This window comes from Triticum urartu, chromosome 2A (genome assembly GCF_056163025.1).
Source record: "Triticum urartu cultivar PI428250 chromosome 2A, HENAU_Tu73, whole genome shotgun sequence".
NCBI lineage: Eukaryota > Viridiplantae > Streptophyta > Magnoliopsida > Poales > Poaceae > Triticum > Triticum urartu.
Window position 1 is genome coordinate 307,372,736 of NC_141874.1, and position 17,899 is coordinate 307,390,634.

The following is a 17,899-nucleotide window of genomic DNA, read 5'->3' on the forward strand; positions in this document are numbered from 1 at the left end:
TGTCGTGTGTCTCTAACTGGGACTTGGAAGCAGCAAGTTGACCGCTTGCCTAACATCATACGGTCGTTGGCAAAAGGGAGAGATGGCTTCAACGAGTAAACTAATTTGTAGCCCCTCTAGTCCCCAAATCATGGTCAATGTATTTCCTCCTTTCCAAGCTCCCATCTTTTTCCTAATCTCTTAACCTTGGTGCACGAGGCCATTGGCAACTGGGGCTGTTTGGTTTCTAGCCATATCTTGCCACATTTAGCCACACCTCATCTTAGGCAAGTTTGATCAAGTTAGGTGGGTGTTTGGTTCTACCACATCTAAGGCAAAAATAATAATTATGACAAGTGAATCCCACATTGTCATAGACACAAAGGTGTGGCAAGGTTCCCTTAGACATTCCAAAGTGTGGCTAACAATTTGAGCAATCAAGTTAGGCAAGTGTGGCAAAAATAATGTGGCAATATATGACAAATATAGTCACAATTCAAACAGCCCCTAAACCATGCAGGAATTCGCTGGTTTTGAAGGCACGTTTGGAATGATTGAATTGTGCTAACTACCCTGCTCCAAACCTGTTCGATGTAGAAGTATGAATGACTGAATTGTGCTAACTACCCTGCTCCAAATCTGTTCGATGTACAAGTATTGCCCATTATCTATGTTCGATGTACAAGTATTGTCCATTATCTATCACGTAAAGTAATTCCTCGGTACCAAAATACAGTCGTACAAACACTTAATTTGGGAAGGAGGGAGTGTGTGCTTGTATGAGTAGTTTTTCCAATGTTATCTTTCATCCGGGTGCATTTCAGTCTGAGTTCCACCTTCCCTACAGATCTTTCTTGCTCTAGATTCTAGTTCCAGAACAATATCTTCTTTTAATGGAGGTAGTTTTTTTTTGCCTCATTCATTAATTAAGAGGGAATGGAGTTTGTTACATGGCCCATGGCCCCAAATATATTACATTAGGTCTTTAGTCATTACTCCCCCGACATTATTAATCCCAACTTTTTCGCCCCGGCAATGGCATTGATTAATCCCAACTTTTTCGCCTCGGCAATGGCATTGATTAATCCCAACTTTTTCACCCCGGCATTGATTAATCCCAACTTTTTCGTGCCGGCAATGGCATAGATTAATCCCAACTTTTTCACCCCGGCAATGACCCAAAGCTTCGCTTCATTCTTTATATTATGAAGAAGGATCATCGGTGGGGTGCTCTTGTGATGAACGACTCTTGTGTTCCTTTCATTCCATATTGTCCACGATGCAAGCATTGTGAGCGAGGCCATGGCCTTTCTATTTGAGACGGAGTCATCGGACATTGTCAATCCACCAGCCCACAACAATATCTTCAAACAGGCCGAATAAGTATATAGTACAAAGAGGTGCAAAAGGTCAAAATACTATTTTACATGAACTACAGCTTATGCAGCATAGGATGAACAAGAAGTTGCAGGTACATATACACCAGAGAGAAAAATGTCTCCAATCCCATGTCTCAGCCATTCAAAACCGAAGGGCAAAGGTTTCCAAATCTTAGACTCATGAGAAACCCACAGCGGCTATAAACATACATGGTTCCATCTTCCTCTTGCATGCACCATTTCCAAAACTTGTTGCTGCATCCCCTTATCACAAATGGCTCTTCCACTTCATTGTCATCTCACATCTATGTTTTTTCTGCTGCCTTTCCTCTCCATGGTGTTTGTAGATGCAAACTTCACCGTTTCAGAAGCGGCATATTACCCTAATTCTGATACAAAAGGGATCAAAAGTAAGTATTGCATATCTCAATATGAGATATGCTGCTAAAATTGTGGAGGTCACATGTTGTCAAAAAAGAAAATACTACTACTTGTTTCTGACAAATACTTTTAGATGGAGCATGTGAGTGGCACATTTCAGGCAACACTTAACAACTTCGATGTTTCTGCATCGGCAAGCCTCTACAGGAATGGGGTAGGCTGCAACGTGCCAACACATGCTATCGGATCCATCTGTGGTGGTGCCCCAGGTTGCGTAAATCATAACACCATTTTTCTGTTTCAGATACAAATGCCAATATCCAACATGTGAGGTGCACAGATCCTTACTGCTCTGCAAATGGTGTGACAATCGTAATCACTCACTCGGTGTGGAGTGACGGCTCTAATTTCATCCTCAGCCTATGGCTTAGAGTGCGGATGGTGGTGAAGCGCTGCTTGCCCTTGTCGTGTTGAACTGAGTACAGAAGATGCGTGAATACAAGAAATGTGACAACCCCGGCTAAGAGAAACCGGATCGTCCCGTATTCCAGACCAGAAATCGAGGAGAAGTCTTCTGTAATACAGCACTACTTACCATAAAACAAATCAGCTCTTTATTACAATCTATATTGGGTAAAGGGGTTCTAATATAACGAGAAATTACATCGGCACGACGACACTACGCTTGCCACTGTTGCTTTATGCAAGCAGCAAAACAACTCGAAACAGCAGAATAACTTCTAGCAGCGGAACAACGAACTCCACTTCGCAGGGACTATAACTGGAACGCTTATCCTAACTCGCGAACAAGGGATCCACGGCAAACAAACAATCAATTCCGGCATGACCTGCAAACTGGCATGACACATCAGGTCAATATATTGAATGTACTTGCAAGCTCACAATAACCAGAAACATTCAAGACAAACAACAGCATGACAATTGCAGGTTAAGCAGGGATTATCATGAGATCATCAGAATAACATGGCATGAACAACATGAACATGATACAGCTAGAACAATATAAGCATGGAATAAACATATGAACATGATGATACTATCATGCAACCTGACGACATTATATACACCACTTATTCTGCTCGGGTTATCTCATAACCATCACATGCATCACTTACCAGCCTCGGACATCACACGATCATCTCAGAATCAAATCAAGTTTGGTATAAACAATGCCGTAGTAATCATTAAATGACCACAAGAAGCTTGATCTTTACCCATGATACCCACACATCACAAATATCCAACAACTCGGTATCCTCGATACCACGGTGATCATCTCACGATCACATAATGATCAACCAACTCTGGTATCTACGATACCTCCGTGATCCTCTCTTGATCACAACCAATCTCTTTCTCATCATCAAACAAGGGTTGTTGTTAAGCAAGTTATTATTATTACTGTTGACCCATAGTGTGACCGACACAAATTGGGCCCTTATCCACGGGCACGGCTATCGATAAATTTAATACACTCTGCAGAGGTAGCGCACTTTACCCACACCACGGAATCCATGGCCTCGCACTCCCATTCGGGTGGACCAACGGCATTCCGACAGAATTCACCCATTGCCATGACACTCTTATGGCCACTCCGACCAACTCCCCACTGGGCTTAGTCCTGGGTGGCCCAGCCTACCAAAGGCAAAACTACCACCGTCGTGGCAAATAAACAGTCTCAAACGGGGACACTGTACCATAACAACAACGAGTTCACAAGGTCATGTCTGCTTACCGGCCAGTGTAACCAGTGTAACACATGCCCATAACCTTCCCTCGTTGGAGGCACCGACAAAAGGCATGACAACGGACGACTACCAGCCTCCCCATAAAGTCAAATGTGGTTGCACTTGTCAGCCCGATATAGTGGCACCATGACTCAGCCAACAGTTGTTCAAGTTCAATTAAGTCGATTAAACTTGAATGCAATAAGCCGAGTCGTATGAAAATAACATGATGCAACTACAATACATGAGTATGACATCAACATAAGCATGGTTGGGCATCATTACTTCTTAACAATACAACAACAAATCATACATCTGACTGAGCATGGCATACTGACTAGCATGAACATCACAAGTATACACTTCTCAGAAACATAGCATGACCACTAGCATCAACAATAAATATCATGCAACAACATATCAGCAATGCTACCATGCAGGCATTTAACCAACGGGATGCAATGGAACATGCATAACGATGGCACTCGGAACAGATGATAGTCATGCACCGAAGACCATCTCCGACATCAACATGTACTACTAGCAAGCATAAGCATATGAAAGGAATACTAGCAGGAATACATGATAACCAAGTGCAAGACAACATAGCACGAGAGTGAACATGAAACTCTAAGCATCACCGGAACAACGGTAACCATATTTTAAACGAGCAAACATTGATTAAATATTCAAGTTAAAAACCATGGCTACTGCATGACTATCATGCAAGTGGGTATTGTGGCTTGCTTGGGGATGAAGAAGGCTCCGGGGAGAAGTGTGGAAAGACCGCGAAAGGAATCGCCGAAAAAGTTTCTCTCCCAAAGGGGGCTGATTAGGGGCAAGGGCAAATTGATCATTTTCAAAATTTCAAAACATGGTGAAAATGATTCCATCGAAACGGGCTCGACGAAACGAAGAAGTGGGCTTTGGATTCACCTCAATCGGCTCAATCGGAGTTACGAGCAAAAAGATATAGTTGCTTTTCTGCCAAGGACCCATTTGTAAATAAAATCATCACAAACAAGCCCTCAGCCGGAAAAACAAAACGCGCACTTCCGGAAATACGCCTTTGCCTCGGAGAAACATATTCTAGACTGAAACAGAGAGAAATACGCTTTCAATAAAAGAAAACGCACTCTGCCTGATGGAGAAGCAAAATACGCTTTCCAGAAATAGAAAGCATACTCATTGGAAGTACGTCGCCACTTATCCGACGTGATGATAGAGGCGAGGGTGTCCCGATCTTTCGATGAGATGATAACTATCGATTTGGTGGAGACGACTTTGACGATCCGACTACAAACGTGCATGACGTTGCGCCTTAGCAATCGCTAAACCAATCTCCTGAGGTTACTGACGATGCTGGAAGCACGGTCAGCCTGACCACGAAGGTCTATTTCTGCAAGCAATCGAAGAACGAACAAGAATATGATAAAGCAATCTGAATATTGCAAATAAATATGAAGTATTGATAATGGTGGGGATCCAGAAGCGGTCTTGGTCTGGTCGTTGGACACAAACGAAGTACACGAAGTTGCAATGGCTAACTTTTAACTAAACAAATCCCAAGAAAAAAGCTACTAGATGGATCTACTTATATATGAGCAAGGGGTGGCGGCCAAGGAGGTGGGAGGACGTCCCAAGGCAGCCTAAAACTAACCCTAGGTCGTACAAGGCTCATGGGCCCAAGTGGAGGTGATGCAACACCTTTGGGCTTGTAGTTTGACTCGGATTCTGCTGCAACGTCAGATTGTTTCGTCCGTAACTCAACGCTCCGGACGAATTTGAATGTGAATCCAATTGGGTTGGAAAGAGCACGAAATCTAGTTTCCAACAAAAAAAGAATCACCCAATTCGGAGTCCGTATGAAAAAGTTGTTCGCGTTTTGAGTCAGGTATGTCTGTGCAGTCCGAATCTGAATCCAGAACGTGAGAGACTTGGACTCTATCTTCTCTTGGCCCAAAAGTGACGTGAGAGGACTTTTTGAACACAACCTAAACTTCTCCTTTTCCCTTATCTTCATATGTGGATTGTACAAATGTCCCATACACCTGCAATTAGACAAAACACAAAAGTGTGTGAAGTATTTTTGTTCTGGATAACAAATAGATTATTGAATAGTTTGCATTAGAAATCACCTGACAAATATGCATGTATGCAATATTTTTGGTCGTATCCAAGGTATTCATGTCCTCATCACGTGGCAGGGACGGGGTCAACGCGTGTGGCTGCCAGGTGGGGTCACGTGGGGAGTGGGGCCCGCCTGGCCTCTGTCTTCTTCCTCGCCCTGCTCCCGCACGTGATAGAGGAGGCAGGGGAAGGCGCGTCACCGACGACGGGTCGGCCGGCTCCGGCCATCTCCGGCGAGGGCGGAGCCACCGGTGGGCTTGGGAGGCCACGCCGCTTCCATTCAAAGAGATAACGGACACCGAGGAAAGCTAGGATGGCCACGACTTGGAGACAACAGAGGACGGAGTGGCGGCGGCCGTTCGTGGGGCGGTGGCCAAACGTGGCTTCGGTGACAAGGCAAGTAGGTGGGGATGGTCGCCGGAGTGCGGTGGTGGTTCTGGTGGTGAAATTATGAGGAAGGGAGGCCGGTGCTGAGCCAATTTAGGCTGAGGCCGACGGCGGGCACGGTGGCCATGGGGGTCGAGGAGAGGCTCTCGAGCTCGGGTGAGAGGCTGGGGAGGTCTAGAGAAGGGAGGAGAGGAGGCTGATGAGCTCGGGAGGCCACTGGGATGGCTATATATAGCCGGGGCGAGAGGCACGAGCTCAGGTGCTGCCAGGCACGTCCGGCCGAGGCCCTGGCGACGGCAGTGATCACGGGGAGGCGCGGGGAAGGCGGCGAGGGGAGAACAGACGAGCTACAGAGGAGCACGGGGCAGCAGGAGCCAAGTGGGAGCAGAGGAAGAGGCCGAGCGCCATTAAAACGCTGTCGGACACAGTGATCCCGTGGGCGAACGACGACGAGCGCTGACAGAAAGGCTTATGGAGGGGAAGATGGCTCCAGGAGGACGGCGACGACGCGGGGAACCTGTTGGACATGCTCACGAGCGCGAAGACGACGAGAGGAGGAGGGGCCCGAGCAAAACACTACCCAGCTCGCGGCCATGGCATGCTAGGGCAGTGGTCACCGCGTGACCCTGGGCATTCAATGCTCACTGGCGCCCAAATTGGTGTCTAGCAGAAAGTCCCTGGTGCCCTTAGTCTATCTAAAGAAATAATTGGGTCCAGGGGCAAAGAAGAGATTTGCACCTAGCTCCAAAGCAGATCAACGGGAAGGTGTTTGTTGCCCTCCGTGGTTCACATGAGAGGATTTAGGCTCTGAGATTTGGCATAGCATGATTAATCACTAAGGTGATTCTGGTTACCAAAAATCAGACTAAGAGGAGAGGTTTAGCTGAGGATTGCTGTAGAAACTGTCATACTGGCCAGATTAGGTGATTTAGATGATGCACTCATTTGAAGAGGCAAGTTGATTTGAAATTGGGCATGGCCCAATGATTTGAAGATATGAAGATGCTCAAAAAGTTTCATGTTATTTGGATGAACCAAAATAGCACTTGTTTCATATAGTTTTGCTCTGGACAGAAACTTAGAAAAATTGCACAAAGCAAATGATGTAATGGATTGAGCTAAATCTTGGTGGGGAGAGTTTATATGGATAGGAGAATGCCCTGGTAAATTTTCAGCTTAAATGAAGCAATATAAAAGATGGTTGCTTCACAAACTGAAAATCTGACCAGAAACTAAGATTTGGGGCTGGGCTCACATAGTTGAGTTATATGAGCTCATATTTGGTGAAGAGTCATTATTTGATCATCTGAAGGACCTTGCAAAATTTCAACTCATTTGGATATGCCTAGCCTGTACTTCCTTCACAATCAATTCCCTTAGACGGGAACTTTGAAAAATTGCTCAGGAATATTTACTAGACAAATTAAGTTAAATTTTGGCATGATACAATTATTTGGACATGAAAAGGTGTCCAAAAAGTTTGGGGTCAATAGGGTAAAGATAATTGACACTTGCTTCACAACTGCCATTCAGGACAGAATAGGAAAGGAATTAATTGAGCATAGGACAGAATAGGAAAGGAATTAATTGAGCATGATGGGAAACATGGCCAATGAAATATTTTTCCATATTTGAGGAAGATATGACCCAAACAATTTATGAGAATTATTTGGGAATTTTTGGGAGTGATAGAAATATAGATTGCTTCACAACCTAGGGCAAATTGGGTTATTCCTTTAATAAAAGGAAGAATATTCTCTAGAAAAAGAATATTGGGATTAGGTCCAAGGTGGAAATGGAAAGGTCTAGGAAAGGATTTGAGGTTGACAAGCCACTCTGGAAGCAAAGAAAAGGTCATCTTCTTCAGTTTCCAGACCACATAGTCACGAAAAAAGAAAACTCAGACAAAAACATCAGAAGAAAGGGTCAAAAATCAGGCTGTTATAAGAAACCTGCCTCAAATTATTGCATGCACGACACTTGACTGCTTTCATCAGATGGCAAAAGGAAAAAAAAGAGAGGCAAAACTGAAAAGTACGCTAGTTCTGATCTTGAAAAATGAGTTAACAACAAAACTGACATGTTGCAGCTTCGTTGTTATCTCTCTGCTACAGGGTTTCATGTAGCTACCAAGATAAGAACATTGTCTTCAAGATTACTGAAGGCAGCAATTTCCTCTACTACCTAGAATTTGAGATCACAGTCCAACAAGGCAGCAAGGACATCATCACAGTCCATCTTTGTGACGTAAACACTAATTAAACTGTGTAAATCATGCATAGAATTATTTACACCAAATTATACAGAAAGCTTTCCATGTGCATAAATTTCACAGTACTAAATACCTGTTGATGGCTGGATGCAGACTGTGAACCAGACATGCCAACTGGCCCCTGTCCATAAGGATGCTGTTTAGCAGTAGAGCTTCCTGCAGTGGTGACCAGAAATGGCTAGTTCTGACAACCATAATACTTCCTCCATTTCACAATGTAGAGCGCTCACGCTTTCCGAGATCTAAGTTTGACCATAAATTTAACCAAGACCAACTGCAGCGAGAGCAAAAATACGAATTCTGTGGTATGATTTTTGCTCCCGCCGCAGTCGGTCTCGTTGGTTAAATTTATGATCAAACTTAGACCTCAGGAAGCGTGGGCGCACTACATTGTGAAACGGAGGGAGTACCGCAGAACTGGACAACAGGGGACATAAATGATTCTGACATGCAAGTGCAGCTGCAGTAGTTTTATACAGAACTTAGATACAGCATACAGAGAAAATATGAATTTCTTATGTACTCGTCATGAATAATCTTGTGAAGTATTTGTGGTAATTTGTCATGGTTGTGCTTACCTGTCTAGTCTGTGCGCATTTTAAAATTGCACATGGGAGAATAAATATAGCACGAGCAATTTAGCAGCTCTTCTCCAACTGTCTTCAAAAGACACCAGTCCTTGTTTATTAGATAGAGATCATTGATCAACCAATCATCACATTTCATGGAATAAATGCAATGAAGTCAATCATACTCTTATAATAATTGATTATAATTAGCACCAGTCTTACCAAATTGGAAACAGCAAGGTCTTCAGGATATACTTGCTTACATCAACATGGCAACATATAAGTACTGTACATAGCCATACTTCAACATAGATTTGGCTAAAACTACAAGGAACCGACTGAACCTTTCAATTGTCCACTGGAGGATAAGCAGAAATTCCCAACAAGGATGTCAGTCCTGATATTTTGTCAAGAAACAAACCAATTATCAGTAACCACTTAAAGGACTCATCAAAATAATAAATTTGACAGGAAGGTACAAATTAACACATGGTAATTGAATGAACAATATCATGTAATATCCTGAATACTCTAACAGTTTCAGAAGTCAAAAGTTCACAACACACACAAATTTAAACTTAAGTCAGAACCAGTTATAACTTAAAGAAGCAAGCTAATATGAAAATGACTCAAAATTTGTCAGGAAATTAGGTCAACGGTAAAGCAATTAGATGAGCTCACCCCAATCTCGGCAATATCATGTTATACAAACCACAGAAGCTGCAGAATTAACAGAGCTTCCAGTTTCTTGTTATAGAATATGTGGCGGCTATGTGCAACAACAAAGAAAAGCTTCTCGGTAAATAGCATTAATCTGCATGTCAAACATCTGACTGGGCACACACAAACTTTAGCATGGCGAGTGGGTGGTTGCAGGCATTAGGCAATAAGCATCAGCATGTTTTCTGCTTTCGTCTCATATACTGTCATGCCCTAGACAGCATTGATCATGATTTCTGTTTTCTCTTTCTTTTCCTTTTTGTTTGTTTCGAGAAAGATATCGTCCGATTCTCCTTCTATTGATTCTTTTCCGATCGAGACGTACGGATCCATGTGTCTACATACATAGATTCTGTTCATGGATTAACGAAAATGTGCAAGAGCTCTATTTGCCTCTGCCATTCTACAACTGGTAATTACACATCAGCCCACGGTCTGGAGGGGGACGCGCAAAAGGGTTGCACTGAGAAAAGAGATAAGGGATTGGAGATACTTGTTGCCCGTTCTTCATTGACAAAAGCATCCTCATATACAGAGGGGTTTCCTGACAGATTTATCTAGAGATCAAATCCAAACTTACTTTAAACTAACACAATCTCATTTACCTTAAACTAACACAATCTCGTATCTCCTAACATAATGGGCAGGGCATAGCCAGGACGCCAGCCCTTAGCCTCACTGCCCCTAGCCTGTCCGCCGGCTGTGGTGGTCTTCTCCCCATGTTGGTGTATCAGGGAAGTCCTCACATGACTAGAAAATAGAGACTTGAAACACGTTGGTAACAACACAGAGGACAAGAGACTGAGTTAAAATTCAACATAGTTTTGATGCCTGCCCGCCAAGCATCCACCAGTCCAATTTAGGAGTCTCGCAACCTACAATCTGCCCCCTCCATTAACATGCTAAACTATAATGAGTTGGAATGTTAAAACATTATACCATTCGCTGTATCTGCAACTGCTCTTGCTTGTGTTGTATGGTCAGGATGATTTCCTACAAAAGAAATTGCTTGACTACTTGAAGCAACATCATGGTTTCCATTCTCAGGATAGCTTGTCTGTAGAATTTCATCCAGATGCTTCAGAAGAACGCTTGATTGACTCTCAATGTATGACATTGCCTCCTCAGATTTGGCGGCCCTTGAAGCTATAAGGCTAACCATACGGCACATGTTAGAGAAGCGAACATCCAAAGATGACCGCATGATACTGCTAGATCCACAGTTAGGTTCTTCTCCCATTCTAACAGAGCGGGCATCTTTCCTCCATCTCTTCAAAATGTATTGTTCTGGGAGCTCCTTGATATTCTTGAGATCAAGTACCTTTAGTACATGACAACACTGGATTCCAACAGATTCAAACTTCCTGCAGCTGCAAGTGGCCAAGCCATCTAGTGCATCAAATTTCACAATGGCGTCTGATGGCTTCTCATCAAGTGTTATTTTGTACTCTGACACTGTCCCAACCGCACTGCAGGGGAAGGACATGCAGTTCATGTAAGCCTCAAACTCACCCTGGAACATCTTGAAAGCTTCAGGTGTATATGCATTTGAAGATTGTTTTAACATTCGCAAGGACGGGATTGGCAAAGTCACCTGATTTCCATCAACATCAGCCTGCAATTTCTTTGAGCGATGCTCTTCCAGCATGGTCTCGTAACGCTTGAAGAACAGCAGAATATCTTCTTGCTCATTGAGCTCCCGTTTTAGCTCATTAATCATACTATCCTTTCTAAGAGTACTGAGAATATCAGCAGAAAACACAGTTCTCCTATAAGGCAGAGCCCATTTTTCTTTCTCTAGAAATAGTCTGCTGAGCCATTCACTCTCACCAATGTCATGTTTCTCAATTAGCTTTTCCCATGCAGACAAGAACTCCATCTCATCCTCACAGTCAAAGAGACACTGGCTCAAAGCATTGCCAAAACTTTTCGAGCTTTCAAACACCTGCTTCAAGTGCCTCTTTGAACTGTGGTATATATGCCACACGCTTGTGCAATGGTTACTCCCAGGCCAGACCTCTGCTGCTGCAATGGCACATTCAGAACGCTCATCAATCAGAATAGTCTTTGGCTGCCTATCACGCATGGCATCATCAAACGCCTGAAATACCCATTTCAGTGACTGGATGCCATCATCATAGAGCAAGGCTGCACCAAGCACGAGTAACTGCTTGTGGTTGTCCACACCAACAAACAATGCAAATGGTCGCCCATACACATTCAGCCCATATGTTGTGTCAAAGCAAACGACATCACCAAAGCTTCTGAAGTCGATGATTGACTTTGCATCAGCCCAGAAGAAATTCACAGCTAAATTCCCATCAGGTGCCATTCCTACTGCATAATACAGTGAAGGGTTTCCCACCTGCAACCCTTCCAAGTATTCCAATGCAGCACCAGCATCCCCAAGCTGCACACCCTTTCCCTGCTTCCTTCGATGCAGTTCCCCTGGGCCAAGCTCATGCCCTCGAGCCCTCATCTTATGGGACCGCAGCTTGTGCACGGTCTCTGAGTTAGCGAGTGGGTGATTATGCTCCGCAATAAATTTAGCAACCCGGTATGTTCGGCATGGGGTGATCTTGATCACCATTCTTGCCTGGCAACCTGTTCGTGTTGGTGGTGGGCCTGGCCTAGGTGGGCCTGGTGCCCCTCCACCAGCATTGGCGCTGATACTGGCTAGGCCATCATGCTTGGCACGGTCACTGACGCCCTCACGGGAACAAACAAAGATACGAGACACGATCACCCCATGCTTGCGCTTCTTGTATGAGCGGCGGACGCTGAAACCCACATGCTCGGCGTACCGGTTGTAGAAGGCATAGGCGTCATCTTCCGTCTCGAAGTGCATCTCTGGGCGTGGCCCGTCCCTTGGGTCCGGCAAGCTTGCGGCGGCAATGGTGTGATGCGAAGAACTTGACGGAATCATTGCCACCGCGGACACTGCAGAGGCGAGCGGGTGGTTGTGCTCGGCGACAAATTCAGTGACACGGAAGGCATTGGCCGAAGGGAGTAGCTTGATGGTGAGGGACGCCAAGCAGCCGGTGCGTGAGTCCGGGCACCTAGGAGGCGGTGGCGATGCAGCAACGGTGACGTCGGTGGCGTTGGTCTCATCTTGAGGCTTCTTGGGTTCTTGGCGGAAACCTTGCTTGGAGCAGACGAAGAGACGGCGGGTGACGGTGTGCCGGGAGTTCTTGGACTTGTTGGACTTGCGGACGACGAAGCCAAGGCGGGCGGCGTATGCCTTGTAGAACTCGTAGGCGTCGTCCTCCGTCTCGAAGTACATGCCCATTTGGGGCGAGGAGGGGACGGCGGCGTCATCCCCGGCAGCAGAGGGGGTGGAAGTCGAGGTGGCTTGCCCGAGAAGCGCGGGCTCCTCGGAGCCAGCGACGGCGGCGGAGGAGGAGGGGGAGGATGAGCCGGAGGTAGTCGGCGAGGAGTCCCCTGAGAGGGAGGCAGGAGGGTGTGCGGTGGTGGACATTAGGGTTTGCGCTAGGGTTTGGAGGAATGAAGGGGGAGAGCAGCCGGAGGAGGAAGAAGAGGTTGGATGGATTGGCTGTGGAGGCGGCGGCTGTGGGTAGATGTGTGTGGTGGAGGGATTGATTAGCGCCATCGTGTGAGCGTTGGTCTTTGGTATGAATGTGCTTACAACATCTCCAACAGCCGCGTTATACTAATACAAATGCTCGTGCGTTGCGCCGGGCAAAAAATGACACAATCTTCTTCATGTGTCATTGTGCATCATTTTTATATCCAATTTAAATAAACATCGATAATTAGGTTAATTTTGGTAATTTTCTTATTTTTAATAAAAGTCAATTAACATCTATACTACTATTAAACAAGCAAACATATTCACCGCTAACTACACCCAGACTAATCTACACACAACAGCACGAAGAAATTATAGCCTCTTGATTAGATCACTTAATTTAGTCTAACCGTTTAGATTACACTAACCCTGAGCCAAAATCGCGTTTAGCATTTTTTCTGGACGGACGAAAACTCTGCCGTCCCGAGTAGTACTCATCAAAATCCCTACGCGAGGACGTAGCGTCCATCTATCCCCGCCTCTGTCGTTCCTATCGCCCTCCCTCCGCCACCGCCGCTGCTCTAGGGAGGATCAAGCCCACGCCTCCGCCGTTCCCCACACCTCCCTCCTCTCTTATCCTCGCCGTTGCCATAGGATGCCGCCGGACGAAGCTCGGCCTGCGTCGATAGCGTCGGGTCCCTCTCCTCCCTCGGGCGGCGGCGCAAGAGACAGCTGGCTCGCCCTGCGCCGGCGACAGCAGGGTCCCTCTCCTTCCTCGGGCAGCGGCGGCGGCGCGGGACACAGCGGGCTCGGCCTGCGCCGGTGACGGCGGGGACCCTCACCTCCCTCAAGCAGCGGCGGCGGCGCGGCACGCAGTGGGCGGCCACAGATGCAACGCTGGGTGCGGGGCGTGGCGGCTCTTGAGGGACAGGCGCGCAACGGTACCGTGGCGGCTGCCGTGTCCGATGCTCTGCACTGGAGGCAGAGCGGCACCGTCACCTGGCCAAGGACCAGGGCAGTTTTCCGAGTGGTGGAACGTCTTCGTACAGCGCGGGTGAGGTCGTGTTTCCTCTGCGTTGTACATTTGGATCCCGGAGTGTATGGCGATAACTGTGATGTTGTCGCCAATCTCACATCTTGTTTCTTCAAATTGTGTTCTTTGAAATCTGAAGCGTGCATCTGTGAATGATAGTTCCTAGAGCGCAGTGTGGTTAGGAGCGACCAAAAAGTATCGGGATGTACTGATTGACAATGTTTGATCTACTTTGATTCCGATATAGGCCTCTCTTTCTTCAATCATTTACTTTTGCTTTTTTCTCATTTCTTTGGCAGATTTCACAGCTCGCAAGTTCCAGTGTCCAAATGTTGATTTCAAACTTCAGATCCACAAGATTGGTAAGAAGTGCAATATTCTTTCTGCACACCTGCCTTGAGGTAGTAACAAAATCATTTGTGGCATGTTTAACTCAGTTGTTTGTGTTTACATAGGAGTGGAGTTCCAACTCTGCCAGTAAAACAAGATTAAGTGGGAGGGGCTGAAACTCTTTTGCATGGAAACGTTTAACTGACTGATTTAAGATGGTCTTAAATTCTTTAGCTTGCAACTATTTAACGAAATTATTTTTAAGTGGGCTATCACAGTGACACCATACCTTGAGTACCACTTACTACATATGAAAAGTAGATTATGATAATTGACCTTTCATGATCGGATCTCAGGCAATCATGATATTGTATTTTGCAGTTTTAATAATTCTGACTGGAGAGGTATTTCGTGACTTGTGAGTGTCAGGTTCAATGCATAAAAAATCATGGTCTATTTGTTATGTGCCATTCTGTGCAAGAACTTCATCCTCATTATGCTTTTCCCCCTTTCATTTGAGTTAGTAAAGTGGTTTCTGCAAGACCAATATAATCTGGTAATGTTATTGCAATGCCACTGAAATTCTGTCGTGCTCATCAAACTCTTTGACCTTGCAGACTATAAAATATAAATTTCATTACTGCATTATCAAGTGGTTCAGAAGATTGGTTTCTCTTGCAAGCAGAGGATTTCCCTCACTGTATGGACCAGAAATTGAACGTATTATTGATGTCTTTGTTACACGATCCGTGCCGTGTCGGGAACTCCTCTGCTACATACTCCTCTCCTGATTTTGTAGATGAATAACCTACCATTTCAATCTGTGAAATATTGCTGAATTTTGTAAAATGTCAGATCATGGTACTTACAACCAATGGAAACCATAGAATTGATGTTCATGAAAGTGGACCAATTACTGTATTGAGGAAATGTAGCATGTAAGATTTAGAGTACTTTCATATGAGAATGCTTTGCGCTACCAGGCGTTGATGATCTTTGTATATTTCAATGGGCCTTTGCGAAGGATCTTCACGTTAAAGGCTCCTCCTATTCTCAAGATTATTCAGGCGGTAAGCTTTGAGATTGATTTCTTTTTTGTTTCCCTTTCATTTTGGAGAAAGCAACTGACTTTCTGCTATATGGTTTCCCTTTTGTTTCAGAGCAAGCAATTGGCTTAATCTCTCAAGCAATTTACTCATATGTGTGATTGGAAAGATGACTGACATTTGATCTACGACACTACTAACTGAAGACGATTTTATGTTATGAGACTTTGGCCTGATTTCAGAGTTGTACTAAATTCTGAAGTTTGTTGTATGACACTACTATCTGACAAGTACATTTGTTCACACTTACTTGAGTGTACCCTATGTGTCAATTTGTGGTCTGTGATTTTAATATGTGTTTTTCTTGTTGTTGTCATTATCCTCGACAGATAATTCAAATGGTCGATTCATGGCTTGCTACAATAGATGATTTTCTGAATCTAATGTATTATTTTGCTGATGTTGTTAGGTTGTTAATTCATCAAGCCCGACTACTGAGTATACATATTGTGTTCATCTTCCCTGCCTTCTTAGGAAAAATCATGTACCGAAGTCTGAAGGTAAGCTATTCTTTATTTACATTTTATTTGTTTCTTCATGCTAACCCAGGTTCTAATTAAATGCAAGAGCTTGTGTAATGCTCATTTGCAAGCTACAGGTGTTGGAAATATGCCCTAGAGGCAATAATAAAAGCATTATTATTATATTTCTTTGTTCATGATAATTGTCTTTATTCATGCTATAACTGTATTATCCGGAAATCGTAATACACGTGTGAATACATAGACCATAATATGTCCCTAGTAAGCCTCTAGTTGACTAGCTCGTTGATCAACAGATAGTCATGGTTTCCTGGCTATGGACATTGGATGTCATTGATAACGGGATCACATCATTAGGAGAATGATGTGATGGACAAGACCCAATCCTAAGCATAGCACAAAGATCGTGTAGTTCGTTTGCTAGAGCTTTTCCAATGTCAAGTATCTTTTCCTTTGACCATGAGATCGTGTAACTCCCGGATACCGTAGGAGTGCTTTGGGTGTATCAAACGTCACAACGTAACTGGGTGACTATAAAGGTGCATTACAGGTATCTCCGAAAGTGTCTGTTGGGTTGACACGGATCGAGACTGGGATTTGTCACTCCATATAACGGAGAGGTATCACTGGGCCCACTCGGTAATGCATCATCATTATGAGCTCAAGGTGACCAAGTGGTTGATCACGGGATCATGCGTTACGGTACGAGTAAAGTGACTTGCCGGTAACGAGATTGAACAAGGTATTGGGATACCGACGATCGAGTCTCGGGCAAGTAACATACCGATTGACAAAGGGAATTGTATACGGGGTTGATTAATCCTCGACATCGTGGTTCATCCGATGAGATCATCGTGGAGCATGTGGGAGCCATCATGGGTATCCAGATCCCGCTGTTGGTTATTGACCGGAGAGTCGTCTCGGTCATGTCTGCTTGTCTCCCGAACCCGTAGGGTCTACACACTTAAGGTTCGGTGACGCTAGGGTTGTGAAGATATGTATATGCAGTAACCCGAATGTTGTTCGGAGTCCCGGATGAGATCCCGGACGTCACGAGGAGTTCCGGAATGGTCCGGAGGTAAAGAATTATATATAGGAAGTGCTGTTTCAGCCATCGGGACAAGTTTCGGGGTTATCGGTATTGTACCGGGACCACCGGAGGGGTCCCGGGGGCCCACCGGGTGGGGCCACCTATCCCGGGGGGGCCACATGGGCTGTAGGGGGTGCGCCTTGGCCTGTATGGGCCAAGGGAACCAGCCCCTATAGGCCCATGCGCCTAGGGTTTCCATATGGGAGGAGTCCCACTAGTGGAAGGCACCCCTGAGTGCCTTGGGGGGGAGGGAAACCTCCCCTGGCCGCCGCACCAAGGAGATTAGATCTCCTGGGCTGGCGCACCACCCCCCTGGCCCTCCTATATATAGTGGGGGAGAGGAGGGATTTTATACCTCAGCCTTTGGTGCTTCCTCTCTCCCCGTTACGTCTCTCTCGTAGTATAGGCGAAGCCCTGCTATTGTGACGCCCTGCATCCACCACCACGCCGTCGTGCTGCTGGATCTTCATCAACCTCTCTTCCCCCCTTGCTGGATCAAGAAAGGAGGAGACGTCATCCGTTCCGTACGTGTGTTGAACGCGGAGGCATCGTCCGTTCGGTGCTAAGATCATCGGTGATTTGAATCACGTCGTGTTCGACTACATCATCCCCGTTCTTTGAACGCTTCCGCTCGCGATCTACAAGGTACGTAGATGCATCTAATCACTCGTTGCTAGATGAACTCATAGATGGATCTTGGTGAAACCGTAAGAATTTTTTTGTTTTCTGCAACGTTCCCCAACAACAGGGGCATGCTCATTTAC

General features: G+C 45.3%; 1 protein-coding gene and 1 pseudogene across 4 annotated transcripts; one reads left to right on the forward strand and one right to left on the reverse strand.

Annotated features, from left to right (window-relative positions):
• The first annotated feature begins 127 nt into the window (after positions 1 to 127).
• On the forward strand, positions 128 to 8,745 carry LOC125536682 (expansin-like B1; annotated as a pseudogene).
• On the reverse strand, positions 2,337 to 13,181 carry LOC125537280 (protein FAR1-RELATED SEQUENCE 5). 4 transcript variants are annotated; one of them, XR_015616325.1, is made up of 3 exons: positions 10,505 to 13,181; positions 9,068 to 9,242; positions 2,337 to 8,954 (listed from the first exon to the last, which is right to left on the reverse strand). XR_015616325.1 is itself a non-coding variant. In XM_087543801.1 (2 exons), exons 1-2 carry the CDS (start codon positions 13,173 to 13,175, stop codon positions 9,193 to 9,195), a joined length of 2,721 nt encoding a protein of 906 aa, XP_087399927.1. In that variant the 5' UTR covers positions 13,176 to 13,181; the 3' UTR covers positions 2,337 to 9,192. The 4 variants fall into 4 exon arrangements, 1 of the variants encoding a protein (XP_087399927.1); XR_015616327.1 differs by having other exon boundaries at positions 2,337 to 9,242; positions 10,171 to 13,181; XR_015616326.1 differs by having other exon boundaries at positions 2,337 to 9,242; positions 9,527 to 13,181.
• Positions 13,182 to 17,899: the final 4,718 nt, after the last annotated feature.